The 27526-nt window shown below is 36.0% G+C and overlaps 1 protein-coding gene across 10 annotated transcripts in view; it reads right to left on the bottom strand.

Moving 5' to 3' along the window:
* Positions 1-27526, bottom strand: part of LOC150090406 (uncharacterized) — a 390346-nt gene that overhangs the window by 306995 nt on the left and 55825 nt on the right. For all 10 annotated transcript variants that reach the window (XM_090389862.1, XM_090389864.1, XM_090389859.1 and 7 more), the window contains one exon: positions 16803-16847. In XM_090389862.1, the coding sequence (XP_090245988.1) occupies positions 16803-16847 (45 nt within the window). The remainder of the gene's footprint in view (positions 1-16802; positions 16848-27526) is intronic.

The raw sequence follows: 27526 nt of genomic DNA, 5'->3' as shown, positions 1-27526 counted from the left end.
TCATGTTTTGGTTAAAGTGACTTATCCATTCGCTCATGATATCTCATATCATCCACACTTTTTTATTAGACTTCCAGTCAACATTCAAAAGATTCAACTTTATGCCCTTGAAACAACGAGGATTTTGTGGTTTTCCTATAACAAGAGGTTGTTCAAAGTCTCCCAGCATATTTGTACACAATAGTACAGTCAAGTGTTCCTTAGAAATTTTTCCGCCCTGGCACTTTTCGTTTTTAAGACTCATTGTTTTTTCAGGAAGAGCTTTAAAAAAACAACCCTGTTTCATCACAGTTGTAAATATCCTTAGCTTCAAAATCACAACATAAATCTTCCAATTTGATGGTCCACTCTGTTGCAACCCCAGTATCAACAGATCCACCTTCACCACTTACGGTTTTCCAAGAAATTTTATGCTGAGTTTTGAACTTGTCTAGCCATCCCACACTGCTGAACTTCACTACTGAAGCTTTGAACTCATTTACTCCCATAGATTTCGCAACCTCCAAAGCCTTTTCCCTAATAATAGGCCCATTAATGGGAATTTTTTTAGCATGTTCGCGACAAAACCACTCATACGTAACATTGTCAATTTGAAGTCCAACAGTTTTCGGGAATCATTTTTGAACCTGATCATTTCCGTGTTGCCAAAATTGTTTAAGCAGTTCATTTTTTTTCTTTAGGATGTCGCTTACCTGCGTCTTCCCGATTTTGAATTTTGCGGCGAGATTGCGAACACTATTTTTTTGCCGATCATACGCATTAATGAGTTCGACTTTATCTTTTAAAGTTAAATGTTTACGAGAAGACATTGTGCACTTCACATGACACTGAACAAAACTGAAACTGAAAAGATGAAAGCTGTCCGGGGGTATCCACTCAGCTATAAGATTGTTCGGGTGGTTGGAGCAACCCCATGGGTTGCTCTCGTTGTAAGAAACCCAAACATAACCGTCACCAGGATCTCACACCTGTGCCATGAGTGGGCATCTTGTGCACACATCATTAGTTCCCTAGGAGAACTTTACGTCATCTCCTTGTACTGTCGTCTGGAGGCGGACATCCTCCCATATATTCAATATTTACACAAAGAGCAAATTGAACTAACAGGATCCAAGATCCTCATATCTGCCGACCTGAACTGTGCCACAACTGCCATTCACCTCTGTGGCACAGCAAGACCCAGGAGCGTAGAGGCTCTAGAAACAGGCAGCAAATGGAGGAATTCCTAGCCAACAGCAGCTTTGTCATCATCAATTGCGCCAACAATCTTCCCACATTTATTTAGTTCGACACTATGGGAGGCCACCCTGGATGCCACCATGGTACTAGATCTTTAGCTGGTCACCTCAATGATTGGATGGTGCAAGAGTATTGGACTACTGCCGACGACAGGTCCATCACCTTCACTATGCATAGGTCACTCCATCGAATCCAGATAAACAGCTACAAATAGGAAAGATATGCTGTCAATAAAGCAGACTGGGATAAATTCAAAGAAGCAATCACCAGAAACGCACACGACCTGTCATCCAACCAGCTCCAGAAATAGACCCCTGACCAACATCAACACACTGTAACCAATGCCATAGTCGACGTGGCTAACCAATCAATCAATCAATCAGGAGGACCTCCCAGCCGGGAGCTGTCCCATGGTGATCGCAACAGCTCAAACCAGCTTAGAAGAGCAATGAACCAGAAGAGATGTGCCTTTCAAAAAGCCAGACAGACCTAGCCACCCCCTGAGGCAACAGTACATGGAGGCCAGGAACACCTGGCCTTCCTGTACTGTTGCCTGATGATCAGACAGCAGAAAAAGCTGTGCTGCGAGCATCTGGTCTCTACTGTTGGCAACGCTGACCACTGGAGCATTATCTACCAGATAACACAAAAAAGCTGCCTAGGGCAGAGGTAACCCCTTCCACCGTCACCCCACAAGCTGTCATGACCAACAACTGGCATGACAGTTAATAACATACTAGATGCCACTTTCAAAACAAAGGAAACAACACCCCTGAACAGCAATTGCTATGCCAGGCCAATGACGTATACAAACTCTCCGGGACGGAGGGCCCTTTACCCACCCAGAACTACAAACTGCAATAAGTAAAATAAAAAATAGGAAACCCCAGGGCTAGATATGCTTGAGCCGCAGCTGGTTAGGAAAGTAGCTGAGTACACCCCCAGGCCTACTCCTGGACCTTTACAACCAGTCTCCTTTCAGGCTGTTTCCCTCTTGACTGGAAAGTGCCAAACATCAAATTAATCCTCAAAAATCCATCCAAACCACATCATAAACCGGACTCCTATTGACCAACTGTCCTTCTGTCTGTACTCAGCAAAGTACTGGAGCAGCTGCTCAGACAGAGGATTGAAGTGCATTAAACCACTGCAAGCTTAACAGCAAACAAACAATTTGGATTTAAGCTAGGAAATTCCACCGTCGACACACTGGAACCATCCTTAACATGGCAGAGAGCTGCCAACAAAAATACTTTCCCCTCATCTCTACTGACTTTGCGGGGGCGTTAGACGTCTCTTGGTGGCCGAGTGTCCTCACAATACTCAGGGCTGCCCAACTGCCGACAAACTTCTATGATTGCATAAGAAGCTATTTGACCAACCAACGGGTTCTGGTACAGGCTCCCTATTGCAAGATTGACCGACAAATACAGCAACAAATAAAGACTATGTACTGGACGAGTTCCTCTCTCTCTCTCTCTCTCTCTCTCTCTCTACTTAGGGGGGCATACAGGCATTGGCCAATGCAGACAACCTATCCCTGGCCCTTACTGTAGATTCAAGAGCCCAAATAGAAACTCCTGCACACTGCAAGAGCAGGCAGAAAGGCATCGACTCACCATATCGGCCACCAAGACACAATCCATCTTATTTAAGGGCTACCTAACCCCAACTAGACTGCCGCAAATAAGAAGCAACAATAGAACAATTAAGCTAGCCACAGAACTAAAGTACCTGGGAGTTATCCTGGACCGTAATCTGTCTTTCACCCCACACCTAAAATATATATAGACTAAGATGAAAAAATATGCTGCCACGCGTTTTACCCCAGAGTCACACGTCATGACTGGGGCCTAAAAGGGTGCTTTGTTTTGTTGTTTGTTTGTTATTTGGTTTTTAGGAGCATTAGCAACTAAGGCCATATTGCTCCGGGGATATGCGGTGGTCATTCCCTGACCTTTCCGCATCCTCCGTATTTGGTGGTCACGGGCTCGAACCCGGGTCTAATCAAGAAGCGTGTGCTATGCACTGCTGCTCCTGCCCACCTGGCTACGGAGGCGCCCTAAAAGGGTGCACCCTTGTGATCCTTAATAAAGCATAAGAAGCTTTATTATCCCAGCCATTATCCCAGCAATCACATGCACCTCCAGTGTCTGGTTCCACAAAGTCTCAACAGTGGTAAACAGCAGATGACTGGTTATTATACATAGACCCATCCTATTGACCCCACATGAGCATGCAAGACAATCTCTATCCCTGCACAACAAGTGATCACGAGCACTCTCCCTCTTGATCTTGAGGTGACTCGCACCGGCATACTTCAGCAACTCAGATGTGGCAAAGCCACAACCCTCCAGGACCACACAATGGACCCAGCAAATAACTGTAAAGTTGAGAAGTATGGTAACAACAATATGGTAACAATGCTGGACGAGGTCTGACAAAGGGGACATCATCTATCCACCACAAGCTAAACATCCTCAGACTGACAGATAACCCAGCTTTCACGTGTGGCTCCCTCGAGACCTGGGATGACCTGCTACACGAGAGTGAGCTGTATGAAGATCTGCGTGGACACCTCATCACACGAGTCTGGTTCAACCCCAAAAATCAGAAGCACTACCTACTGGAGGACGAGGGAACCTATAATGCCTTCACCAACTTTGCTCAGTGCTTCTTTGCAAGATGCCAGACTTTACCTTTGCCGGCAAACCTACAACGACTAGGATAAATACAACAACAATCAAAACAAATGACGAACCAAGAGAAAACTGAACTGCGCACCAGCTGTGACTAAACTCAACTCTCCCAAATACTGACCCATGGATGGGACATCGATTCCATTTCAGAACTGTTAACCAATCACATCACACGACCTACATCAACTACAATGGGACCTTTGGGAGTCCACCCTGACAGTGACTGAACCCTATCCTATTGAACATTGACGAGAGGATTGACCTGGATCCCACGAGTAACTACCTTACAAAAGACCAAGCAGGACCTGCACAAAGGTCAGACAGACCTGGACTGAAAACCTGGACAGAGATGCCTTCACACTGCACTCTAGGAATCCCGAATGGAGCAGCCCTGGCATCCAGACTGAAGGCAATGGTCAGGCCACACCTTGAAGCCTTATTTAAAGAAGGATGTAGAGCTGTTGGAACAAGTGCAGTGAAGGGCAACAAGGTTAGTGAATGGAACAAAGGGCTGCTCTTATGAAGAAAGGCTTAAGTTTTGCAAATTATAGTGTCTGGAGACTAGACACCTGCGAGGTGATCTGATTGAGAAGTATAAAGCCTTGAATGGTTTGAGCATGCTCAATGCTGTTGGGATTCTTCCTCTTGCTCAGAATAATCACTTCAGAAGGCATAAGTTCAAATTGAGGAAAGACGGTTGTAGGATAGATGTGCAGAAGTTTGCCTTTAGCCAGAAGGTGGTTGATTGCTGGAACAAACTTCCATCTGTCGTTGTAGAAGTTGATAGCTTAAATAGATTCAAGGCAGAACTAGGCAAACATTTGAAGCAAGTGGATGGGTGAAGTGAGTGGTTTTTTTTTTTTTTTTTTTTTTTGGCTGATGCTATATAAGCTTGCTTTTTTGCATCAGGTGCCTATGCTAATGCTTAGAAAAAAAAATTAAAAGAACTTAAATCCAGATTATTCGCACAACAAAATTTCTTCGTGACACCTAATTTACAATCCAAAGCAGTAACTATAGCATCATTTAAAGTGAGTTACCTTCTAAGTGCTCTTCATCATTATCAGCCATTTTCAATTTACTGCAGAATGAATCACTCCCCAGCAACTTTCCAGTTCCTTCTGTTTTGTGCAATGGCCATCCATTAACTAAACACAAACTCATGAATTTCGTCTGTTCATCTCTGTCGTTGTCTTCCAGGTTTTCTTCAAGCTCCTCTTGAGTACCAATTCTGTTATTTTCTTAGACCATCATGTCTTCGAGCTATGTGTCCTGTCCAAGACCATTTTAGTTTTTGGTTTTGATAAGAATGTCTTTTACTTCAGTTTGCTGCCTAATCCATGTATTTCTCTTCTTATCTAACAGTCTGGTTCCCAATATAATTTGTTTCATTCTTCACTGTGTAGTTCTCAGCTTCTCTTCCATTCTTTTGGTGAATGCCCAAGTTTCACTTCCATAAGTCATGGTGGGGAGTATACATTGGTTCATTATTTTACATTTCAGACAAATTGGGATATTGCTTCTTAGTATCTGACTATATTTCCTAAATGCTATCCATTCAAAATTTATCCTCCTCCTGACTTCCAGACATTTATCATTATTACAGCTAATGATTTATCCCAGATAAGAATATGACTCCAACTTTTCAATTACTGCTCCTTCAGTAATTATATCCCTTTCTGTGGCATACTTGTTCATCATTACTTTTGCTTTAGCCATATTCATCTTTAGTACAAAATTCTTACTAATTCTGCATAACTGATTAAGATTTTCCTCTAATTCTTTGGGATCTTAGCTTACGATCACAATGTCATCTGCACATTGTAAATGGTTTAGGTACTCTCAATTCACATTGACTCCTTTCTACGACCAGTCTAATCTTCTGAAAGCTTCCTCAAAGGCAGCAGTAAACCAGATAAATATCACAATTCAAATACAATCTCAACAGAAACCCAACAACTCGTCACTGATGGTACTGTCAGTAAACAAGGAGACATGGAGATATTGTGTCTCCTTGTCGAACTCCTTTCTCAATTTTAAATTTGCTACTGTGTTTGTCTAGGAGGTAGCATTCTCATATATTTTCTTCAAAATCATAATATGAGGTATCTATGCCTCGTATTTCCAGGTGATCCATAGTTGCGAATCCTGTCCTAAACCAACCTGCTCTTTCGGTTGATTCTCATCAAGTATTCTTTTTTTTTTTTTTTTTTTGTTAGTTGTTCGCGCAATTGGCTTATGTGGCCATAATGCACCTCCCAAAGTTTTTACAATTTACTCTGAACAAAGCCCGAGACCGGATTCGAACCCGCGACCTTCAGGTTGCCAGGCAGGCACTTTTCCCACCTGGCTAACCCGGTCGGCAGGTATTCTTTCTAATCTATTCGTAATGACCCTTGTGAACAACTTGTAGATGTGGGATAACAAGCTACTTGGTCTATAATTTCCAATTTCTGATTTTTCTCCTTTCTTATGCAGTAAAAGTATGATTGCATTATTCCACTCCTTAGGCATCACACCTTTTCTAATGCATTTTGTGAAGTCTTGCCAGTTTTTGTGTCATGTCTCTTCCTCCAAATTTTAACAACCCTACAGTAACTTCATCTTCCCGCGGGGCTTTCTGATTCTTCATTTTCTTCAATTCATGTTCTACCTCATCAGGAAGAATATCGGGTATGTCGTATATGTTGCTACTTTGCAATCCATCTTCTCAATTGATGGCATCATTCCCTTGCTCCTTGTATAATTCTCTATAGTAGTCTTCTGCTATTTGAATTATGCCTTCTCTGCTATTTATAAGTACACCATCACTATTCTTCAGTTTCAGTATCATTTGTCTTTCTGTATTACTTCTCATGGCTGCTGATTTAAGTCCTTTGTTTTCCCTTAATGCTTGTTCTACTTTTCTCATGTCCTTTCTGAGTCTCTTTCTAATGGCTTTGCATAACTCAATATTCTCGGTATACTCAATTTTCTCCTTATCAGTGTTTATCTTGCTCTTCATTTGTCGTCTTCAGTTCATCATGACAAGTGTTTCTTGACTAATTTTTTCTTCTTTGGATTTCTTTTTCCCTATAGGTTTCTTGGGCTTTATCACTTTCAGAAAGTTGTAATATTCCTCATCGATATCTTGGTCCTGACCAGTCTGCAGAAGCTCAAACTTGTTCTTAAGTTCCAGTACATACTGCTTTTTCTACTCTTCTGTTATCTCAAAGACCTTCGTATTATTTACTCGAGATGAGTGCTTGAAGAGTGCTCTTCAAGTTCTACATTTATCTCAAAATACTGTGATGCGACGCATCGAAAAAAAATGAGTAAAAATGTGAGCGAACAATTGCATGCTCATATTGCTAATTGTGTATCCTTTTCTTTACAATTGGATGAATCTACAGATGTCACTGATACAGCTCAATTGCTTGTTTTTGTTTGTATGGTTTTTGATTATTCTACCACTAAAGAAGAATTGCTGGATATGGTTTCGTTAAAAGAAAACTAGAGGTCTTGATATATTTAATGCATTCAAAAATTTTATTGAAAAAATTAAATTACCACTATTTAAGCTTGTATCAATAACAACAGATGGAGCTAAAGCAATGACAGGGTATCTTAACAGATTTATTGCATTGTGCCAAAAGGATGATGAATTCCCATTTTTTTTAAGTTACCACTGCATCATCCACCAACAAGTGTTAGCAAGAAAAAGATTAAATATTAAAAGTGTTATGGACATATCTTTCAAAATTGTGAATTCCATCAGAGGACAATCTCTTCAAAGGAGACTTTTCAAAATGCAACTCGATGAAAATAAACCAGATCTGATATTACACAAAAATGTGAGGTGGCTGAGTCGGAGTAAGTTTCTACAGATATTTCAAAATTTCCTGAATGAAATTAAAAAAATTTTTGATCAAAGGGGAGATGATTATCAGTAGTTACAAGATACGGAGTGGTTGTGTGATCTGGCTTTTTTGACAGATTTTACCAGTAAATCAAGTGATCTCAATTTGGAATTACAAGGAAAAAATAAAAATGTGGGTGACATGATTAGTAGTATTTCTGCATATAAATATCAATTTTTGGCAACAGCTAAGGATCTAAAAGGCAAAAAAATTCTATTATTTTGCAAATATGCAAGATCATTTGCAAAAATATCCCGTTTTTGAATTTAATAGTGCGAAATATGTTTTTGAAATTAAGAAAGTTGTGGATGATTTTGAAACCAGATTCAGTGATTTTAAAACAATTGAAGACATTGTTCAATATATTTCTTATCAATTAAAGTTAACAGAGCAGCAATGGCTCAATACGTTCTACGTTAAAAGTAAATTATGTTCCCCGCATCTGTGATGCAGAGTATATCATCCAGATACCTACCATAGTAGGTGATCCGCGGCAGAAAGGGAGTTAAATGCATTGTTTCAATATTGGCAAGGTATATTTCTAAGTAAGCCACTTAGATTTAATCCCATGGGTAGGCCATAAAACTGTTTCAAGACTTTACTTAGGAAGATGATATAATTGGTTTCAATTAAAAGTTTTATCAGGTCGAATAAAGCAGTAATCGGTAGTTTTATATAGTTAATTGGTAGAGGGGCCAGACGATTTCCAGGATGTATGCGACATTCACGTTGTTATATAAAGAGATGACATCTAGGGAAAATAGGTTGTCTGTATCATTAAGTGTTTTATCTTTTAGGATGTTAAATAGTGAATAGTTTTTTATTCCAAATTTTATGGAGAAAATATTAATTGAAAATTAAATTATTACACTGCGAAATAATATCTGGAATGGAGCCTCATTTCAAGAAGGATGTAGAGATGCTGGAACGAGTACAGAGAAGGGCAACAAGATTAGTGAATGGAACAAAGGGGTGCTCTTACGAAGAAAGGCTTAAGTTTTGCAAATTACAGTGTCTGGGGACTAGGCACCAGCGAGGTGATCTGATAGAGGTGTATAAAGCCTTGAATGGTTTGAGCATGCTCAATGCTGATGGGATTCTTCCTCTTGCTCAGAATAATCACCTGAGAGGGCATAAATTCAAATTGAGAAAAGACAGATGTAGGATAGACGTGAGGAAATTTGCCTTTAGCCAGCGGGTGGTTGGTTGGTGGAATAGACTTCCATCCCTTGTCGTGGAAGTTGATAGCCTAAATAAGTTTAAGGCTCAGCTGGACAGGTATTTCGAACGAACAGAGGGGTGAAGTGGAAGTGGTTATTTTTTTATTTATTTATTTTTTTATTATTATTATTATTTTTTTTTTTTGGCTGATGCTGCATAAGCTTGCTTTCTTGCATCAAATGCCTCTACTAATGCTAATATCTTCCTAAAAGCCAGGTTATCAGAAAAAGACTTTTGAAAATATGTTTGCCAAGAAAAGTACCCAACTGTAAAAAAATGCAGTGAACTAAATTCCTGTTTTGGTTCCACATATGTGAATCGGCGTTTTCGTATTAGAAACAAATGTATTCATACAGAAGATTCTTTACGGTTGGCCTTATCACAGTACAGTACAGTAATACACCGAAGTTACGCGATAGGCGGGTCCGACGAAAATCGCTTAAGTCGAATTCGCATAAGTCAGGGTACAACTTTGCATATAAATTTTGTTTAATTGGGACCAAGGACTAATAAAAACACTAGTTCAGAAGAAAAATATTTAATAAAATTGCAATTCTTTATACATATTAATACAAAATATGTATTAAAAAAATAAATGAGTTACGTAAAAAAGTTATTTCGATGTTGATGGTTTCATAAAATCTAACAAATTCTTCTGACGACACAGCGCCTTTTTTTCACGCAGAATTTCTTCATAGCAAGCTAATAATTTTTTTTATTCCTTGCTTTGTAGTTATAACGCATTCTTCGTTGGAGTTTATGTTTTCTAAAATTTTTAAGCCCTTTTCAATTGAGCTGAGACCTTCTGTCAAGCTTGCAATTGTCACGTGCTTTTCTGGTAGAACTGGGTCTGAAGTGTCGGATACTTCAGTGACGTTTTGCTCACGCATCTCTATGAGCTCATTCATTGTCAGCTCCTGACTATGTGAATCCAACAGCTCGTTGACATCATCACCATTGATTTCCAAATCTGATTGCCTGGCAAGAATAACAACTTCTTCTATCACATGAGCGACATGATCAGTTCCTGGAGTTGTTTTCGTCTCATTTTTGAAAAAAAATGGACAAAGTTTCTTCCAGACACCATTCAATGTTTTTTTGTGATTTTCATCCCAAGATTCTTCAATGATTCTTACGGCATCTAAAAGATTGAATTGTTTCCAAAAGTCTTTAACAGATCTCACTATTTTGTCTCATAGCTTCATTCAGACGCGCAAACGAACGCCTCGTGTAGTAAGCTTTGAATGTTTTGATGACTCCCTGGTCTATCGGTTGAAGCAAGCTGGTTGTGTTTGGAGGCAAAAACAACTTTCACACATGGGTCGAAATTAATTAGGGTGGCAGGAGGGTGACCGGGTGCATTGTCAATAAGAAGCATCACTTTAAATGGAATCTGTTTAGACTTGCAATAACATTCGACTTCGGGTTTGAAGTGGTGACCAAACCAGTCCTCAAAAACGGAAGCTGTCACCTAAGCTTTATGATTTAACTTCCAAATCACTGGTAAGCTAATTTTAGATATACACCAAATGAAAAAATCAAGAACAGCATAATTCCGAGTTCGCGTAAGTCGGGGTAGCGCAAGTTGGGGTATTACTGTATATCCCCAATTTTGAAAGCTTGGCAGATGACATTAAGACAAAAACATCACATAAATTAAAATTTTAAATAAGTATGAATTTAAAATAAGAATTCTGAATTGTATTTCATTTTAAAATTTATAGACAATATTTTTCAATATGTGCTGATTAACTTTTTTAATTATGTCCAATGAAATTTTTGAGATAGTAGATCGCGGCACATTTTGAAGAAAAAAAATAGATCGGATCAAAATTTAGTTGCCCACCCCTGCTGTATATCATTGACAACGCCCCGTGACCTGCTCTAGCAGCCAGTCAGCATTGCTCAGAAAACTTCATATCTGACTGCACAATCACTCCCAGGTCTTTTCCATTTTCTACCACACTAAGTGTAGTGCCACACAGTTGGCATGTTCCTCTGCAGTTACTCCTACCCAAATGCAGTATTTTGCATTTCTCAATGTAAAACTTCAGTTGCCACTTCTTGCCCCATCTGCCCAAATTTTATAGATCCAGTTGCAGTAGCACACTGCCAACCTTTGTATCATTGAAAACTTTGACACTAAACCTGATATACCTTCATCAATATCACTGATAAATATACAAAACAGTGGTCCCAACAACGAACTTTGTGGCACTCCACTAATAACATTAGTCCATGAAGAGCAGCATCCACTGATTACCACTCTGTGTTCTCCCACTCAACCATCCTTTTATCCATTGTAGCAACTTACCATAATACTGTACTGCTCCAATTTGTACAGTAATTTTCCATGTGCAACAGTGTTAAAAGCTTTCCTGAAATCCAAATATATGATATCAAAATCATTTTTTGCATCTAGTTCCTTTGTAACCACATCATAGTATCCAATCAAATTTGTCACACAAGACTTTCCCTTAACAAACTCAAGCTGTGTCTGAATTATTGATGCAGTCTTGTCTAGATGATCCTGCAATGCATCTTTAACCAGTGATTCCATTATTTTAAACAGAAGTTAAACTAACTGGTCTGTTATTACTCATGTCACCCCTAGATCCTCCTTTGTGAATTGGGGATACATTTGCACATCTCCAGTCCTTGGGGACTTCACCTGAGTCCAAGGATGCCCTCATAATTATGGCTAAGGGTTTGCTTAGTTCCTTTGTCACCTCCTTTAATATAACTGGATAGATCCCATCCACTCCAGGCATCTTTCTTATGTTTAACTTCAACAATTTGTTAAGCAACCTGTTACAGTTTGACAAACTTCTGGCATTTTCCTCCCTTAATTACTCCTCATGTGTGAATGTAGATGCAAAATACTCATTCAGTTTGCTTGCTATCTGAGTAGGATCATCAACAGTGGAACCATCAATATCAAGTGGACCAATCTGATTCATCCCCTTCCTTTTCAAATTTTTATAAGTAAAACAGTCTTTGCTGTTTTTCTTTGCGTCCTTTGCCAAAAATTTTTCTCGTAATCTGCCTTTGCTTGCCTAATCTCCTTTGTGACTTAATTACTGACTAGCTTATATCTGCCATAAGCTTCTGTGTCTCCTGATAATTTATATCCATCCCATGCATTTTTCTTCTCTGTCACGAGTCTCATTAGTTCATTTGATAACCAATTAGGTCTAAACCTTGAACTATATTTCTTAATCAGTATGAATTGCACGATTAATTCCTTTAATGCTTCCCACTTAGAATTTGCTGTTGGTAACATCATTAGTTGGTCCCATTGTACAGAATTGTCTGAGACCACTGTAGTCATCTTTACAGAAGGAAAAGCCCTTTCCTTTACTCCCTGACGGCAATTATATCTTTAAGTAAATCCCACATCAGTACACTGTGATCACTGCCACCTAGTGGTTCCTTTATTTGCAAATTCTTAATACACGAATAATCACTGCTGATACGCTCTCTGGTTGTCTCGAACATGCTGCTGCAGAAAACAATTATCCAATAAATCCACAAAAGTCTTGCCAGTGTCTAAGGCTGACATTTCCAAACAGTTCGGCATTCTTAGGAGTACTCTGTTCACTATTCTGAAAAATCAGAAAAAGATTAAAAGTTTAGAGAAATCTATTGCACCGGGTAGGATTCGAGCATGAGAGGTGAAATATCTGGATCTTGAAAAGGTACTTTTGGAATGGCTAATGATGATGCGTGCAGAAAACATTCCTGTAGATGGTAATCTTTTAAATGCTAAGGAATATTCTTATATTGAAGAATTTAATGGTTTGGATGGATGGTTCCAGAAATTTAAGACTCGTCATGGCCTGTCTTTCAAAAAAGTGTGGTGAAAATGCAGCCACAGACATTGATGCTACAATCTAATGGAATGAATGGAAGGCTCCTGTGGTAACACATGCTGTGAACTGTGATCCTGCTGATATTTAAGGATATACTGTACGTTAGGCTTTACTGTCTCTAAAGGAGGATGCCTTTGAAAGCTACAGTTGTGTTTTTAACGCATTTATTCCCTGATCTACATTGTGTTTTATTTCATTGTATATTCCATATTTTATTTTATTGTACAGACAGTGTATCTTGTTTTATTACCAGTTTAATTTTATCCGGTTCTCATTATACTATTTTATTTTAATAAAAGTTTATAACTGTTGGTGTCCTATCATTGCAGTTATTATGAATGAAATTAAAATAGTTTAAGAAAAATTGTGCTTTGTCTTGAAAGCAAAAATCAATGTGAAATTGACATCTTGCAGGTAATGTATTTATGTGTTTCAGCATGGGATGAAATTGATGAAAAAGTGATCACCAACTGCTTCAAACATGCTGGATTTACCACCTTGAATGATGCAATGTGTGAAGTTTCACATGCTTCTTCCTCTATTAATTGTGATGAACAGTCTGATAATAGGGAAGAAATATTTGAGCATGTGCATAATCACCTAAACTCACAGGAAAACTTAAGCTTCAAAGATTACACAGACGTGGATGCAGACATTGAATGTTTCAGGATATGCAAGAATGAAGAGGAACTCATTGCAAACATACTGGAATCTTCTGAAATTTGTAGTTACAAAGACGAGGAACTACCGTAGTTGAAAACGAACTTTCAGTGAAAGATGCCGATCAAGGATTAAACTTGAACGTTGATTTTTTCAAGTGCAGCCTAACTGCGAAAGTGAAATAACTGATATCGTGCACCTTCATAATACTCTTTTTAAACATACTCTACCATTGAAACAGCATGTTTTTCACGGATTATTTTAAAGTATGAAACAATTCTCTTGTTAGGTCTTGATAGGTATGTAACTAACCTATGTAGTTAAATTTAATTTTAACCTTACTGCACTCTACAGTCAATGCAAAATTTAGAATATATAATTTTCTTGTTTGATACTGTAGTACATATTATAAATAAGATTATACTATATTGTGTTAGTAGCATTACATTAAAATTTCAAGCTTTTACTTGTTTTGTTGCTGATTTTATGAACAATCTATGTAATACCCTTCCGATGTAATGACCGTTTTTCTCACTCCCCAATGGTGTCATTATATAGAGCTTCTACTGTAAAACTAAACGTGGTATTGGTAATGTGTTAAGTCTAATGAATAAAAAGGGAAATGTGCAAAAAGAGAATTCTAATGTACTTACTCACAAAATGGTTAACTGGAATATTCATAAACATGTTTCCACATCCAAACTTGCTAAGATAATGTTATTTATGTTTTACTGTTTTATGTTATTAAAATTGGTGGTATTTTTCACATCATTACATTTTAAAGGAGTTAAGACACAACCATTAGTTGAATTTGGATGTTTTATGTTGAGCTGGATTGTATTTATTTCGTAGATTGTCTTGTGGCACTGCCCTCCTGTGAATTTTTACATTTCCAAACAAATATCAGAGCTTCATTATTTTGGACATTATGAAATTTTATATTCTCTTATTTATAATTCCTTTATCAAGTAATGATTTTATAATACAGCAGAACCTCAAAAATACAGAGTTCAGAAATCTAGAATTTTCAAAAATACAAAACTTTCCGGATATTTTTATGAGGATAGTCAAACTGTACAAGAGTAAAACAGACTGGTCAGACATAAAAAAAAAAGGCACTACAGACAGCAAATTTATGCATTACCTTCCATTAACAATTTCACCAATTTCTTTCTATTTCACATATTTCCTATACTGTATATCATTGCTGTATTTTCAACGTATAAAAATCATTTATTTTGCATGACATTTAATATTGATTCACAGTATAGTACTTAATAGTAGAGTAGTACGTATTTAGTTTTTAAGGTGATTTTATTGCTGAAATCATACTGCAGTATTTATACCTCATATTAAAAAAATCTCAACAATTGCAAACCTTTTGTGCCTTTCTGGCACAGGTAATCTAGTAATATGGGTTAACATTCTGAAACTGATCAAATTTCAGTTTTTAAAATTGGTGTCTCATTTGAAAAGTAATATTCTTGATCTTATTTTCAGCAGAATTTAAGTAAAGGAACAACTAGGTTGCAGTGATCACAGTGTATTCATCTGGGATTTATTCAAAAAAATAACTAATGTCAAGGGTAAAAGGAAGGAATTTTGTTTTTGCAAAGGACTCAGATTTGTCTGAGTCCTTGCACCAAGCACACGCAAAGACATCCTCCTTAGCTAGATCATGTCCTGTTCCAGAAAGTCCACAAACATTTCACAAGTTGCACACTTGTTTTAGGCAATGATGCATTGGAGAATCCCCCCTTCAGTACTCCCTCAAGCCACAGTACTCCGCTACTTTGTGCGCGTTACTTTGGTGCTCTAATTGGGGCATAATTTCCATTTAAATACGATGTAATTAATTAACAAATGAAAATTAATAAGGTTAATAAATGTATTGCTTAATTGACTATACTATACTAAGCTAGTGCAGTGATATGTATTCCACTACATAGTTTTACATTATACCTCAACTATCAAGTTCCAGATATATGCTTCAAGTTATGCTATACCATAACGATCCCAATGTTTTAAACTAGTTATATCCTTAACTAAATACAAAATATATATGCTCAAAAAGTGATTAAAACCTTCAAAATACTTATTACAATTAAAACCCTACTATTCTTCTGTGCTACTGTTTACATGCTATAATATTCCCGCCAAAATACCAATATGATAGCGGTACAAGTAGGAGTTGTAACTTACAAAATCACTAGCTAAATTTAAAAAATAAGCTAACGAACGCTACCAAGCCTATTTAATCTATCTGTAAAACACATTTCAATATATTAATTAATCAAAATATGATAAAATTTTCTAAGAAAACTTATCCATTTGCAGCAGCTCCAGGAGTTTACGTATTCACACCTATAGTTTTGTTGCACACTTTTTGACACAAGGTCTTCTCAGTATTGCAAGATTTTTGTCTTGTTAGACTATATGAGGTGGCCAGGTCCTTGTAGCAGGGATGGGAGTAGCTCACCTGGAGTCTTCAGCTTTCTGGTTACTAAGTAGCCAGTTGGCAACATAGCACACCCACAAAAACCAAAACTACTCGCCTGACTGGCTTTACAGAGCACTGTAGCACTACAAAATACTTTGTGGAGTTGAACCCCACTCAAGTGCCATCGTACCTTAAGACATAAATAATATCCTTGGAAGGCATCAACTTACAGTACATGGATTAAGAGACAGAAAAAGAAAAAGGCTGGAAATCTGCTTTACAACCCATACATGGTTTTCACTACTTTAGGCCTCAAGTAAAGTAGTGATAACACCCTAGGCAACATAACATTATCTACCTTGTCTTGATTGGTATCACAGTGGTCCAATCTTTCTGTGCCTTACAAACCCGATAATTCAGCTTGTTTACACTGATTCCCAAACGGAGTCTTGCAAAACAAACAATTTATAGCTTAAAGCCTAAGTAATACACCCAAAATTACTAATAAGGCCACCAGTACATGAAACAGAGGTATAGTAAAGAGACATTGCCAAAATTCTATATTTAAAAGAAAAGACATATGACCTGATCTATTTGATCTGTTATCCAATTCCTGAATGGTTAAATATAATTAAAAGTTAATTAAATTCCATTTCCTTTAACATCTTCATGTAGCTACATATACCTTTCCAATTTTAAGTCCATTGAAACATTTAGTTTAGTATGGCAAATTTTAAATAATCAGACTGCTCACTCCAGAAGAAATACTTACATCAGTTACTTCTCCATCATCTTCCCCTTCTTCTGCTGATTTATCCTGCAAGGTAACAAGAGGCATGTTTGAGTAAAAAAAAATTCAATAAAACAAAAATTTAATTACAACTGATGACACTAAATTTAACACCAAATTTACAAAACATCCTGATGTAAAGGAAAATAAAGCAAAGGAAATAATATCAGCTATAATTTATGTATTACCTGCAGGAGGAATAACAGGCATAATACCAAGAAAACATGATAGGGGAAAGCGGAAGCATAAGGATTCTAGAGAAATTTGCCAGTGGAAAACTGCCATATCACCAAGTCCACCATAGTGGGGGATGGGAAGGGGGTTTTTAAAAGCCATAATGGGCTTGTTTGTAAATTTTGTGTGTGGGAGGAGTCAGAATTTGTAATTTCACCACTGAATTTATCTCTTCATTCCATTTATAGAATGTATATAAATACACTATCCTATGAAATAAATTCCAGAATACAGGCAGTCCTCTAACAGTGCTTCACTACAATGGCATCAGTATTTTATAATATAGTTTTCAACGAAGTTGGAAGCTATGTTATTAAATTTGCACTATAATAGCATTATAAAAGTTTAATGATGTGCTAGAATTATTTTTCTTTGCACAGCAAGACAGACTGCATTTGCTGTGTTGCTATGCAGCACACATGTGGAGAATTATGCACTAATTCTTTGTCAGTTCAGTTTGTTATATACATTATGCCAGTAACAGTAAATAATAACAAAAATAGCATCAAAATCACACAAGTACATCTTGAAAGCAGGTAGCTGAGTACGGCTACATGTATATGGGTGAAATGTCACAATAAATTACTATTTAATGGTGAAATTAGAAAGATTAAAATGATTTGATGTGGGTAAACACTGACAAACCTTATTATAAAATGGTTATTATATATTATTATAAAAACAAATATGTAACCCCAACCCTAAATGTAGCATTGATTTACCATAGTAGTTCCGTGGTAATTAGTGCTATTTTTCTGCATTATTCTGAAGATAAAAAGTCAATTCATGTGAATGTCGACAAAATTAATGAATGTGCTCATGATATAACACAATCACACTACCAGAATTACAAAAGCAAAAGATCAGGTGATGGATGATATGGAGACTTTAGCTTGTGGATGAAGGAGAAAACCATAGATATTGACTTTATCCAGGATCAGTTAACTTCACATACATTGAGAATTACTGTGTGGTGAAAAACTAGGACAAGAAAACCTTGTTCATGTTAGATAATGTATCTAGATATTCAAATAACTTAAAAGATCTAGTTAATAATGTCTGAGTTGTGTTTTTGCTTCCAAACCAATTTACTGTTACAGACAATGGATACATTATTTAACTTATTTAATTTAACACTGTGGATCTAAATCCTATACTTCAAAACTATTTAACAAATAGCACTAATGCACATTAATTATAGTTAGGGTAATTTATGAGGATGTCACTGGAACTTGGGAGAGATTCCCTAGGACTGGAGAGGTGCTAATGTTAAGCACAAAGCAGTTAACTACCAACCAGTCAGTATGACTCAGTGGCAGGGAAAATTATGGAAGCAATGATCAAAAGTGCATTAGGATCATTTAGGTGGAAATTGAATTTTGATGGAAACACAGAATGCTTTTGTAAAGGGAAATTCATGTTTAACCGCTGTCAAAATAGCTGGTTTGATAGTTACTTGTGAGTTGGATGTAGGAAATAATTTTGAAACTGTTTACATACATTTCAATAAAGCATTTGACTCAGTCCCTCATGAAAGGTTACTAGATAAGCTGGAACCACAGGAAAAATTATTAGATGGATGGTTGCAGGGCAGGAGGGAGAGGTCTGTGATTACTGGTTATTCTTCAGACTTGGGCTAATGTAAGAAGTAGAGGCACCTAAGGATTAATATCAGGACCACTGGTGTTTTCCACCCCTTAAATGATATCAACAAGGGAAAAGAGGGCATGATGTCAAAAAAAAGTGGCAGCTATGCATTATGCAGCAAAATGCAAGGTCCTACGCATGGGGAACAGCAACTCCAAAATAAGTTACACACATGGTTGGGTTGAACTAAAAATAGCAAAAGAAAAAGGGTTTTGTGAGTTACATGGTTGGATATGAAGTTCTCAGACAAGTGTAAACAGGCAGCAATAAAGGCCCATGGTGTCCTATCAATGATTTAATGAACATTTGCTTCTAGAAGTAGGGAGGTCATAATCCCACTGTATATAAGGCAAGAGTAGGACCATGCTTGGAATACTACATTCAAGTATGAAGACTGCATCTAAAAAAAGATAAAGGTTCTCAAAAGCAGGCAGGCAGGCAATGTACCTGCCAAAGGGTGTCTATATGAAGAAAGATTTCAAACATAGAGCACAGACCTTGGAAATATCCAGAATTAGTTCTGATTCCAGAACTAATAATAATAACATCATGCCAATAAGAGCAGTGCCACTGAAAAACATCCTCTGGCTTCTCCCACTCAACCCTGAAAAAATCCATGCTGTGACTGCATTACTTCTTTAACCAGTGACTCCATTATTTTCCCTAAAAGTCACGCTAACAGGTCTGCAATCTCATATCACCCTTTGATCCCCTCTTTATGAATTGGGGATACATTATTCACACATCTCCAGTCCACCAGCCATTCAGGGGGCCTTCCTTGAATCCAAGGATGCTCTCATAATCATGGCTAAAGGTTTTCTAAATGGGTAGATGCACAGAAATTGGCCTTTAAACAGCAGGTGATTGATTGTTGGAACAAACTGACATCTAGTGCGGTAGAGGTGGGTAGCTTTTGAATGAATTCAAGGAAGAACTAGACAAACTATTAGAAGGGATGGTCAGGAGATATGGGAAGTACTGACCTTTTTTTTTTTGCTGATGCTGTATAAGCTTGCTTCCTTGCATCATTTGCCACTATTAATACTAATACTTACTAGAGTCCATAAATTAAAATTACAACAAAAGACATTTAGAATGGATTGTAGAAAGTTTTCTTTTAGCCAGAAAGTTGTTAATTACTGGAATGAGTTGCCTCCATGGGTGGTTGAGGCTGACAGCTTAAGGAAATTCAAATGTCAGCGGAACAGGTACCTATGCATGGAGGGAATCATGGCTTCCTTGCACCACATGGATAATACTATCTCAATATAGGAGAAAAGAGATTTTTTTTTTTTTTTTTTGTTTGTTTAAAATCTGCTTACCTAAATGCAAAGTATCTTTGACCATTTGTTGCTTTAAGAATTTAACAACAATTATAACTTATGTACTGGTAGTGCATTTTTAATCAAGTATATAGCTATATGAAAGTAAAGAGTTAAAATAAAAGACATCATTATAACATGTTTCATATTGTAAATTTCTTCACAAAGGAGACGTACACTACTATTTATGCTCAACTGAGTGCCACCACCCAGACAGTGCCATTTCAGGAATTAATTAGAGGTAATATAGGAACCAAGAGTGTAATTGTGAGTTAATTCTACAACATGAGAGGAGAGGCCTAAAAATGTGTAAAAAGTTAAATTCCATATAAATTTGGAGTGCAAAGCTTCAAGCTACAGTAATGTATACAACTAATGTACTGGTAATGCATCATTTAGGTATGCAGCAATATGAAAGCAAAGTTACATAAAAGACACCATTATAAAATCTCGTTTATAACACAATATGAGATATGTTATAATGGTATCTTTTATACAAATTCTGCTTTCATACTTAAATGATGCTAATACGTTACCAGAATGTTAGTCGTATACATTTTTGTAGCATAAGACTTCTAAATTTATAATTCAAAAATTATAGCTTAACCATAAGACTCAAGTCCTTGCCCACTGATTGCAAAATGTCAAAAATTGCCATTATACAATCATAATAACATTGAAATACCAAAATAACAAAAAAAATCCTATAATCAAAACAAATACTCTAGACTTTATAACATTATACACATGCATTACATTTTCATACTTCTTAAAGTTTCGTAGACTTTGTCCCCTACAAAAGAGACTGTTTTAGGTCCATTTACAACAGAGAATAACAATTATACTATGTTTCAATATTACACTGACAAAATTACAGGCACAGTTCTACATGATAAAACAAGTTAAAAAAAAAAAAAAAAAAGTTCAACTTATGTCTAATTCTGAACAACTTCAGAGCTATAGCTTTTTTTGGAATTTTAAAAAATGGCCATGGAGCTTTAAATGGTAAAAACTACTAAAAACAATAAAAAATAAATAAGCCGACATATATGTAGTCAAATGTTTTCATATTAGGTATGTGTGCTTATTCCAAATTGTTTTTTTTTTTTTTTTTCTATTTTTTACCAATCAAAATTCCATAACCATTTTCTAAAATTCAAACAGCTATAATTCGATAATTATTCAGAATCAGACACATTTATACAAACTTTTTTTTTTTACTTGTTTTGGCAAGTATAACTATTACAATTTTGTCGGTCTAATTTAGAAACTCTGTATCTGTAATCATTTATTTGGCAAAATATGAAAAGTGAAAGATAAAGATTGAAAAGTTGTTACAAATCATGATTTTCCAATCTGAACTGCTCTTTTTTTTTTTTTTTTTTAATCTAGGACGAGCTATTCCATAGCTAACCTCTCAGCATGTCAATAATAAAAGGTGCTGTGAACGAGAGATGTATTCGGCTTCCTGAATGGGCAGAAATGATACTACAGTCAATATGAATAGTAAGCAAAACCATTGTTTTATCAAACTAATACAGAAATAATGCTTTGATGTATCAACAGTGGCAAAATTCTGCAAGTCAATCAACAAAACCACATTTATATGCATAGGAAACACCATATTGCACAATATTTTACATTCACACTAATGTCACCAGTGTAACAGATGTGCATGCATCACAAATATTTTTCCAAGCAGCACTCCCAATACAGCAAAAACACGTCTAACAAAATCCACTAACACACAGCACTACAGTCAAGTGCAGCAAATGCTGTACATACAATGTGAATGTGCTACAAGTATGAATTAAAATTCCATCATAAGTTCCATGGGCTGGGCTGGCCTGACCATTAATAATAATTACTAGGGTTTGGATTTTTATGTATTATCATATTTATTTTTCATTTACATAAAGGCATGAAACTTAGTGTGTCAATGTTACATGGTCTGAGGATTGTAAATAAGCATGTTTATAATTTCATATTTCATCATATTTTACACATTAGGTCATAATTTCAAAAGGTAATATCTATGGTAATAGATCTATCAAAAAAATATGAAATATATTTAATAGCATATTTTATACTTGTTGACATAGCTTTCATATTTCGTCTTACGATAATCGACAAATTATCATATTGCTTTAAAATATATTTCTAAAAAATCGTGGGAATTTAGATTTAATCATTTCACATTCCAGCGTGGGTGGGCACGAGGGGCTAAATCCCAAAGTTATTTTGATTAGCTCTTTAGTCACTCACAACGACACCATAGCATAATTTTAGCTATAATTTAAAACTTTACAGTAGTTTTGCCATATACCGAGTTCAACGAGTTATTCACTCAACTTATTTTATACAGTAAAAACTTTAGCTGTTGGCGAAATGAAGCCAAAATTGAGCTTTTTCGAAAATGGATTTCACATACTAAAGACACATACCAAATGGATGGAAAAATAATATTGCAACACATGCAATAAAAAGGTACGGAAATTAATTAATATATATAATATCGGTGTAGATACACCATAGATAACTCTTAAAGAACAACTACAATAGTAGCGTGAAAGGCATTATTTCTTCTGTATCTCATATTGTGCTCTTCCTTCACAATGAATTGCCCATGTATTGCACTACCTCGAATAAGTAACACTTCACTAATAGAGAAGACTATTGTTACTTATTCTCAGTGAGTACCATCACCCAGATGGCACCGTTTCAAAGTTAGTTGGCTTTTCATTGGTGGGTGGTGGTGGTAAGACAAGTAACAACAGTCTTCTCTATTAGTGAAGCATTACTTATTCGAGGTAGTGCAATACATGGGCAACTCATTTTGAAGGAAGAGCACAATATGAGATACAGACGAAATGATGCCTTTCACACTACTATCATAGTTGTTCTTTAAGAGTTATGTATGGTGTATCTACACCAATATTATATACAATATTAAACTCTTAAATATTATGCCTTGCTGCATTTAGTTTAAGTAAATTAATTAATTATCTGGTAATAGATCTATCATAATTTTCATTTTTGGATGCTTTGATATATGGACATTCCAAATTTAATGCTCATGCATATTTAGTTTTTTCATATAAATCGGAAAATAATAATTTTTATAAATAATCTTAAATAAATATATAAATAAATTTTTAAGGTTCTGTGTGCGAAAGTATCCCAATTACAACAGCATAATGTTACAGCGCCTCCGTGGCCAGGTGGGCAGGAGCAGCAGTGCATAGCACACGCTTCTTGATTAGACCAGGATTCGAGCCCATGACCACCAAATACGGAGAGTGCGGAAAGGTCAGGGAATGACCACCGCATATCCCCGGAGCAATATGGCCTTAGTTGCTAATGCTCCTAAAACCAAATAACAAACAAACAACGTTACAGAACATAAAGAGAATTTCAGGGGTGAGTACTACACAGCAGCTGCTTACTGCAAAAAACCATAAAACACCAGATCCATTCTTTGCCGATTTATGCCAAGCAATGGTTGCCGCAAACATTCCTTGGAATAAAGTGAACAATCCAGTCTTCAAAAGCTTCTTGGAAAAATACTGCTCCCGAAAAATTGCTGATGAATCAACATTACGGAAATATTACCTTGAGGACTGCTATAAATCAGTATACTCTCATTGATTTTATTAAATAATTTATTATTTAATAAAATCCAAAAGACTGAACGCTGTGTAGGCTATATTTTAATTCATTTATTTATTTACTTATTACTTGCAGTGTCTAAACAATATTCGCGAAGATATTGGAAGCAGCTGTGTGTGGGGTTCAGTTGATGAAACCACGGATTGTGAAGGATATATGAACTATCTAAATCGTATCTCCTTGAATCAAAGGTTCTGGATAAAACTAATCACACAACTGTTGCTAGATTCATCTTTCGCAGTGATGCATCTATATCATGGCAGCCAGTGCTATGTTGCCATTTTTGAATAAAGTCCCTCTGTACCGTTTTGTTTCCGTTGTTGTTTCCTTCATCATTTCTGTACCTCATGAGGTTCCTTTGGCATGCTTTTCGCATATGCAAAATTTCCCAAGTTTTAAAGGATACGGCCGTTGAAGGACTTCCTCTAGCTCCCGATGTCATTCAGGCATTTAATTTTGCTCCGATCACATCTTGTGATGTTGAGAGGTGCTTCTCTGCTTACAAGTGAATATTAGCAGATGATAGGAGATTAACTCCAAAACATTTGGAGTGGATACAAGTATCGCAATAAAATGGAAAGTACTTAGCAACTTAAGTGTTAGTAGCCTAGTACCTTGGCCTACACATTTTGGTTTTTGTATGTTTAAAAAAAATTATTTTAATGTTTATATTTAAAAAAAAAAAAAAACTTGCAGATTGTGATATTTTCATTATATTACTTGTTAGAAATTTGTATAAAAAAGTCGTTGTACAACTTTAAAAGAATAAAAAAAGTAAATATCATTTATACGGTACGTAAAGATAAATTATTTAGTCACATTTAAGGTCATATTTGGTTAAATTTAATGACACATTTTCATCATGTTTTGACATGTTTAAGGTCATAAAAATCCGAACCCTAATAATTACACCCAGACATGAGTTGACAAATGCCAGTGGACAAGTATCACTAATTCCATTCAAGGCAACCATTTCAATATCTGATTGGGGATCTTTTCACCTGCTTCAAACAGACTGGAATGTTGCAGGGAAAATCCCAAACAGAACACCTATAAAGCAGCTGCAGGTGCTGGTAGCAATGTCAATATTATTGCAAAAGTGACTGCTAGTCCCCAACACTCAAACAGAAAACTGTGCAAGAACATGGTATGCTTTTGTATTATTACAGAAAATATTCTAACAGCATACAAAATGCACACTGTGCAGGGATTACATTGACAGATGTTTAGAAATTTGTAATTTCTGCAAATACAGGAAGAACAAAACTCTGAAGGCAGAATTTTTTTCAACAATGAAGCCTATTTTTATCCCAATTGTACCAGAAATTGACACAACTTCATATACAGGTCAGATGAGAATTGGATCCTTACATATCTGTTCTTGATACTCGCTATTAAACCAATCGCCGAACCAACATGTAGTGCAGCATACATGGCAATACTATTGTGGGGGCCTGTCTTCCTCAACAGGCCCCACAACATTGCCATGCATGCTGCACCTTAGGAGCATCTTAAACATCACCTCATTGAGATCATGTCACAGCTAGACCCCAACACCAATGGATTAATTCTGGGGGGGGGGGGGTAAATGGAATTGGTTTTAATTTTATGTACAGTGAACAAAAACTCTTCATAGCTGGTTTTTACCATACTCCAGGACAATATCTGTGATGCATATGCAGATATTGTCCTAAATGAATCTCCAACATGGCATTCCAGCTTTTGGTGCTATACCAGTGTGAGCAAAAAAATGGACATCCGTTTGAACACCTATTGCAATGAATGTAGTGCTGTGCAATCCTATGTGCTGTTTCATACATATGAATGATTTTGTTGACTTTTAATACTTTATCAATATAAGCACACTGACATGAGTTTCTGCATGAGTTCATTAAAATTCAATAAAGCTTGCTTTCAACTCAACTATTTGTCGATCCTATAGTACTGCTTTTCCCCACTCTGGAAATGGATCATTTTTCCACTGTTATCATCTTTTACTATTCATCACCACTTACAACTGATATGTCAAGAGAATAGCACTATGAAAACTAATCATGAAAAAAATATAATAATAATAATAAAAAAATACAGACTGGAAGCTCACAATTTGTAAAAATTCCAACATATCAGTATTTTATTATATAAATGACTTCAATAAAATATAGTCATCAATAATATCAAAAAGAAGTAAAAATACCATTTTTGTTAATAAAACAATGTGTTTTACAATTATGCGCAAACAGTTTAAATATATATATATATATATATATATATATATATATATATATATTATTCTTTAGTAATATGATAATTTATGTTGTATTTTACTTTTAATATACTTTTATAGTGGTTTTCCTTAAATTATTTCTAGATTTTTCTGTTGTCCCGGTAGCTGTTTTAGCAATGCCCGGGTACGAACAGAGTACATATTATTATTTTATCTTTCTATTGTGGTTTATTGTGTTTATTTTCTTAATTACGGGTGTTTTCTACTCATAGGTATTATGGTTAATACATTACTGGTCTTTAAGCTAGCCTAAACTCGGTTATCTTAAATGCCCAGGGCCTATTCATTTATTATTTTTCAACTTGTTACGTATTGCTAAAGAAATTGTCATATTAATTATAGATGAAAAACTGTAGCAATACTACTTTATGACAAAATGATAAATTATTAAACATTTTTATACATTTATTGTATTACATCTTTATACATATTTGTATTACATCACATGGTCGTCATGTGATGTAATACAAATATGTATAAAGATGTAATACAATAAATGTATAAAAATGTTTAATATTTTATCATTTTGTCATAAAGTAGTATTGCTACAGTTTTTCATCTATAATTAATATGACAATTTCTTTAGCAATACGTAACAAGTTGAAAAATAATAAATGAATAGGCCCTGGGCATTTAAGATAACCGAGTTTAGGCTAGCTTAAAGACCAGTAATGTATTAACCATAATACCTATGAGTAGAAAACACCCGTAATTAAGAAAATAAACACAATAAACCACAATAGAAAGATAAAATAATATATATATATATATATATAAATAATTCCATACTGTACAGCAGCACTATGATCATGAAAAAAAGAGTTAAATTATAAAAGCAAACAGTTTTCAAAAAGCAGCATCATTATACAATACCTCATGACCATGAGAAACCTTCACAAGTTGCCTACTCTTTCACTTCAAATAAATTAGCACTTTCACAACAGAGATGTCTCTTATTCTCAAGTTCAGTGCCACCATTTCAGAGATGACCGTATCTTCATCAATGGATGTGCACCTAAAGTGTAAGCTAAGGATGACCCACTTGTGAATTATTTCCACTATATGAGAGATTTCAAAAGAGGGGTAATTTTAAATGCGTTATGTGTTAGTTTTTTTTGGCACATCAGCTTCTATGAGGCTCGCATAACCAGCCTCAGTGGTGCATTGAACCACTGAGGCTGGTTATGCGAGCATCACTAGACTCTGGGGAGATTCCCTTGGATTGGAAAAGTGCAAATGTATCTCCCATACATAAGGGTGGCTCTAAAAGTGAAGTGGGAAATTATCGACCTGTCAGTCTGACTTCAGTAGTAGGGAAAATCATGGAGGCATTGATCAAGGGTGGAATTCAGGATCATTTGGATCGAATTGAAATTCTCAAGGATACTCAGCATGGTTTTGTAAAGGGAAAATCATGTTTAACAAATCTGGTTCGCTATTTCGAAAGGGTCACTCACGAGCTGGATTTAGGGAATAATTTCGACATTGTTTATTTAGATTTCAGCAAAGCTTTTGACTCAGTCCCACATGAGCGGTTGCTTTATAAG

This window comes from Mastigoproctus giganteus, chromosome 2 (genome assembly GCF_048544385.1).
Source record: "Mastigoproctus giganteus isolate SK-2022 chromosome 2, ASM4854438v1, whole genome shotgun sequence".
Lineage (NCBI taxonomy): Eukaryota > Metazoa > Arthropoda > Arachnida > Uropygi > Thelyphonidae > Mastigoproctus > Mastigoproctus giganteus.
Note: the sequence above shows the minus strand (reverse complement) of the source record. Positions and strands in the feature narration are given on the sequence as shown.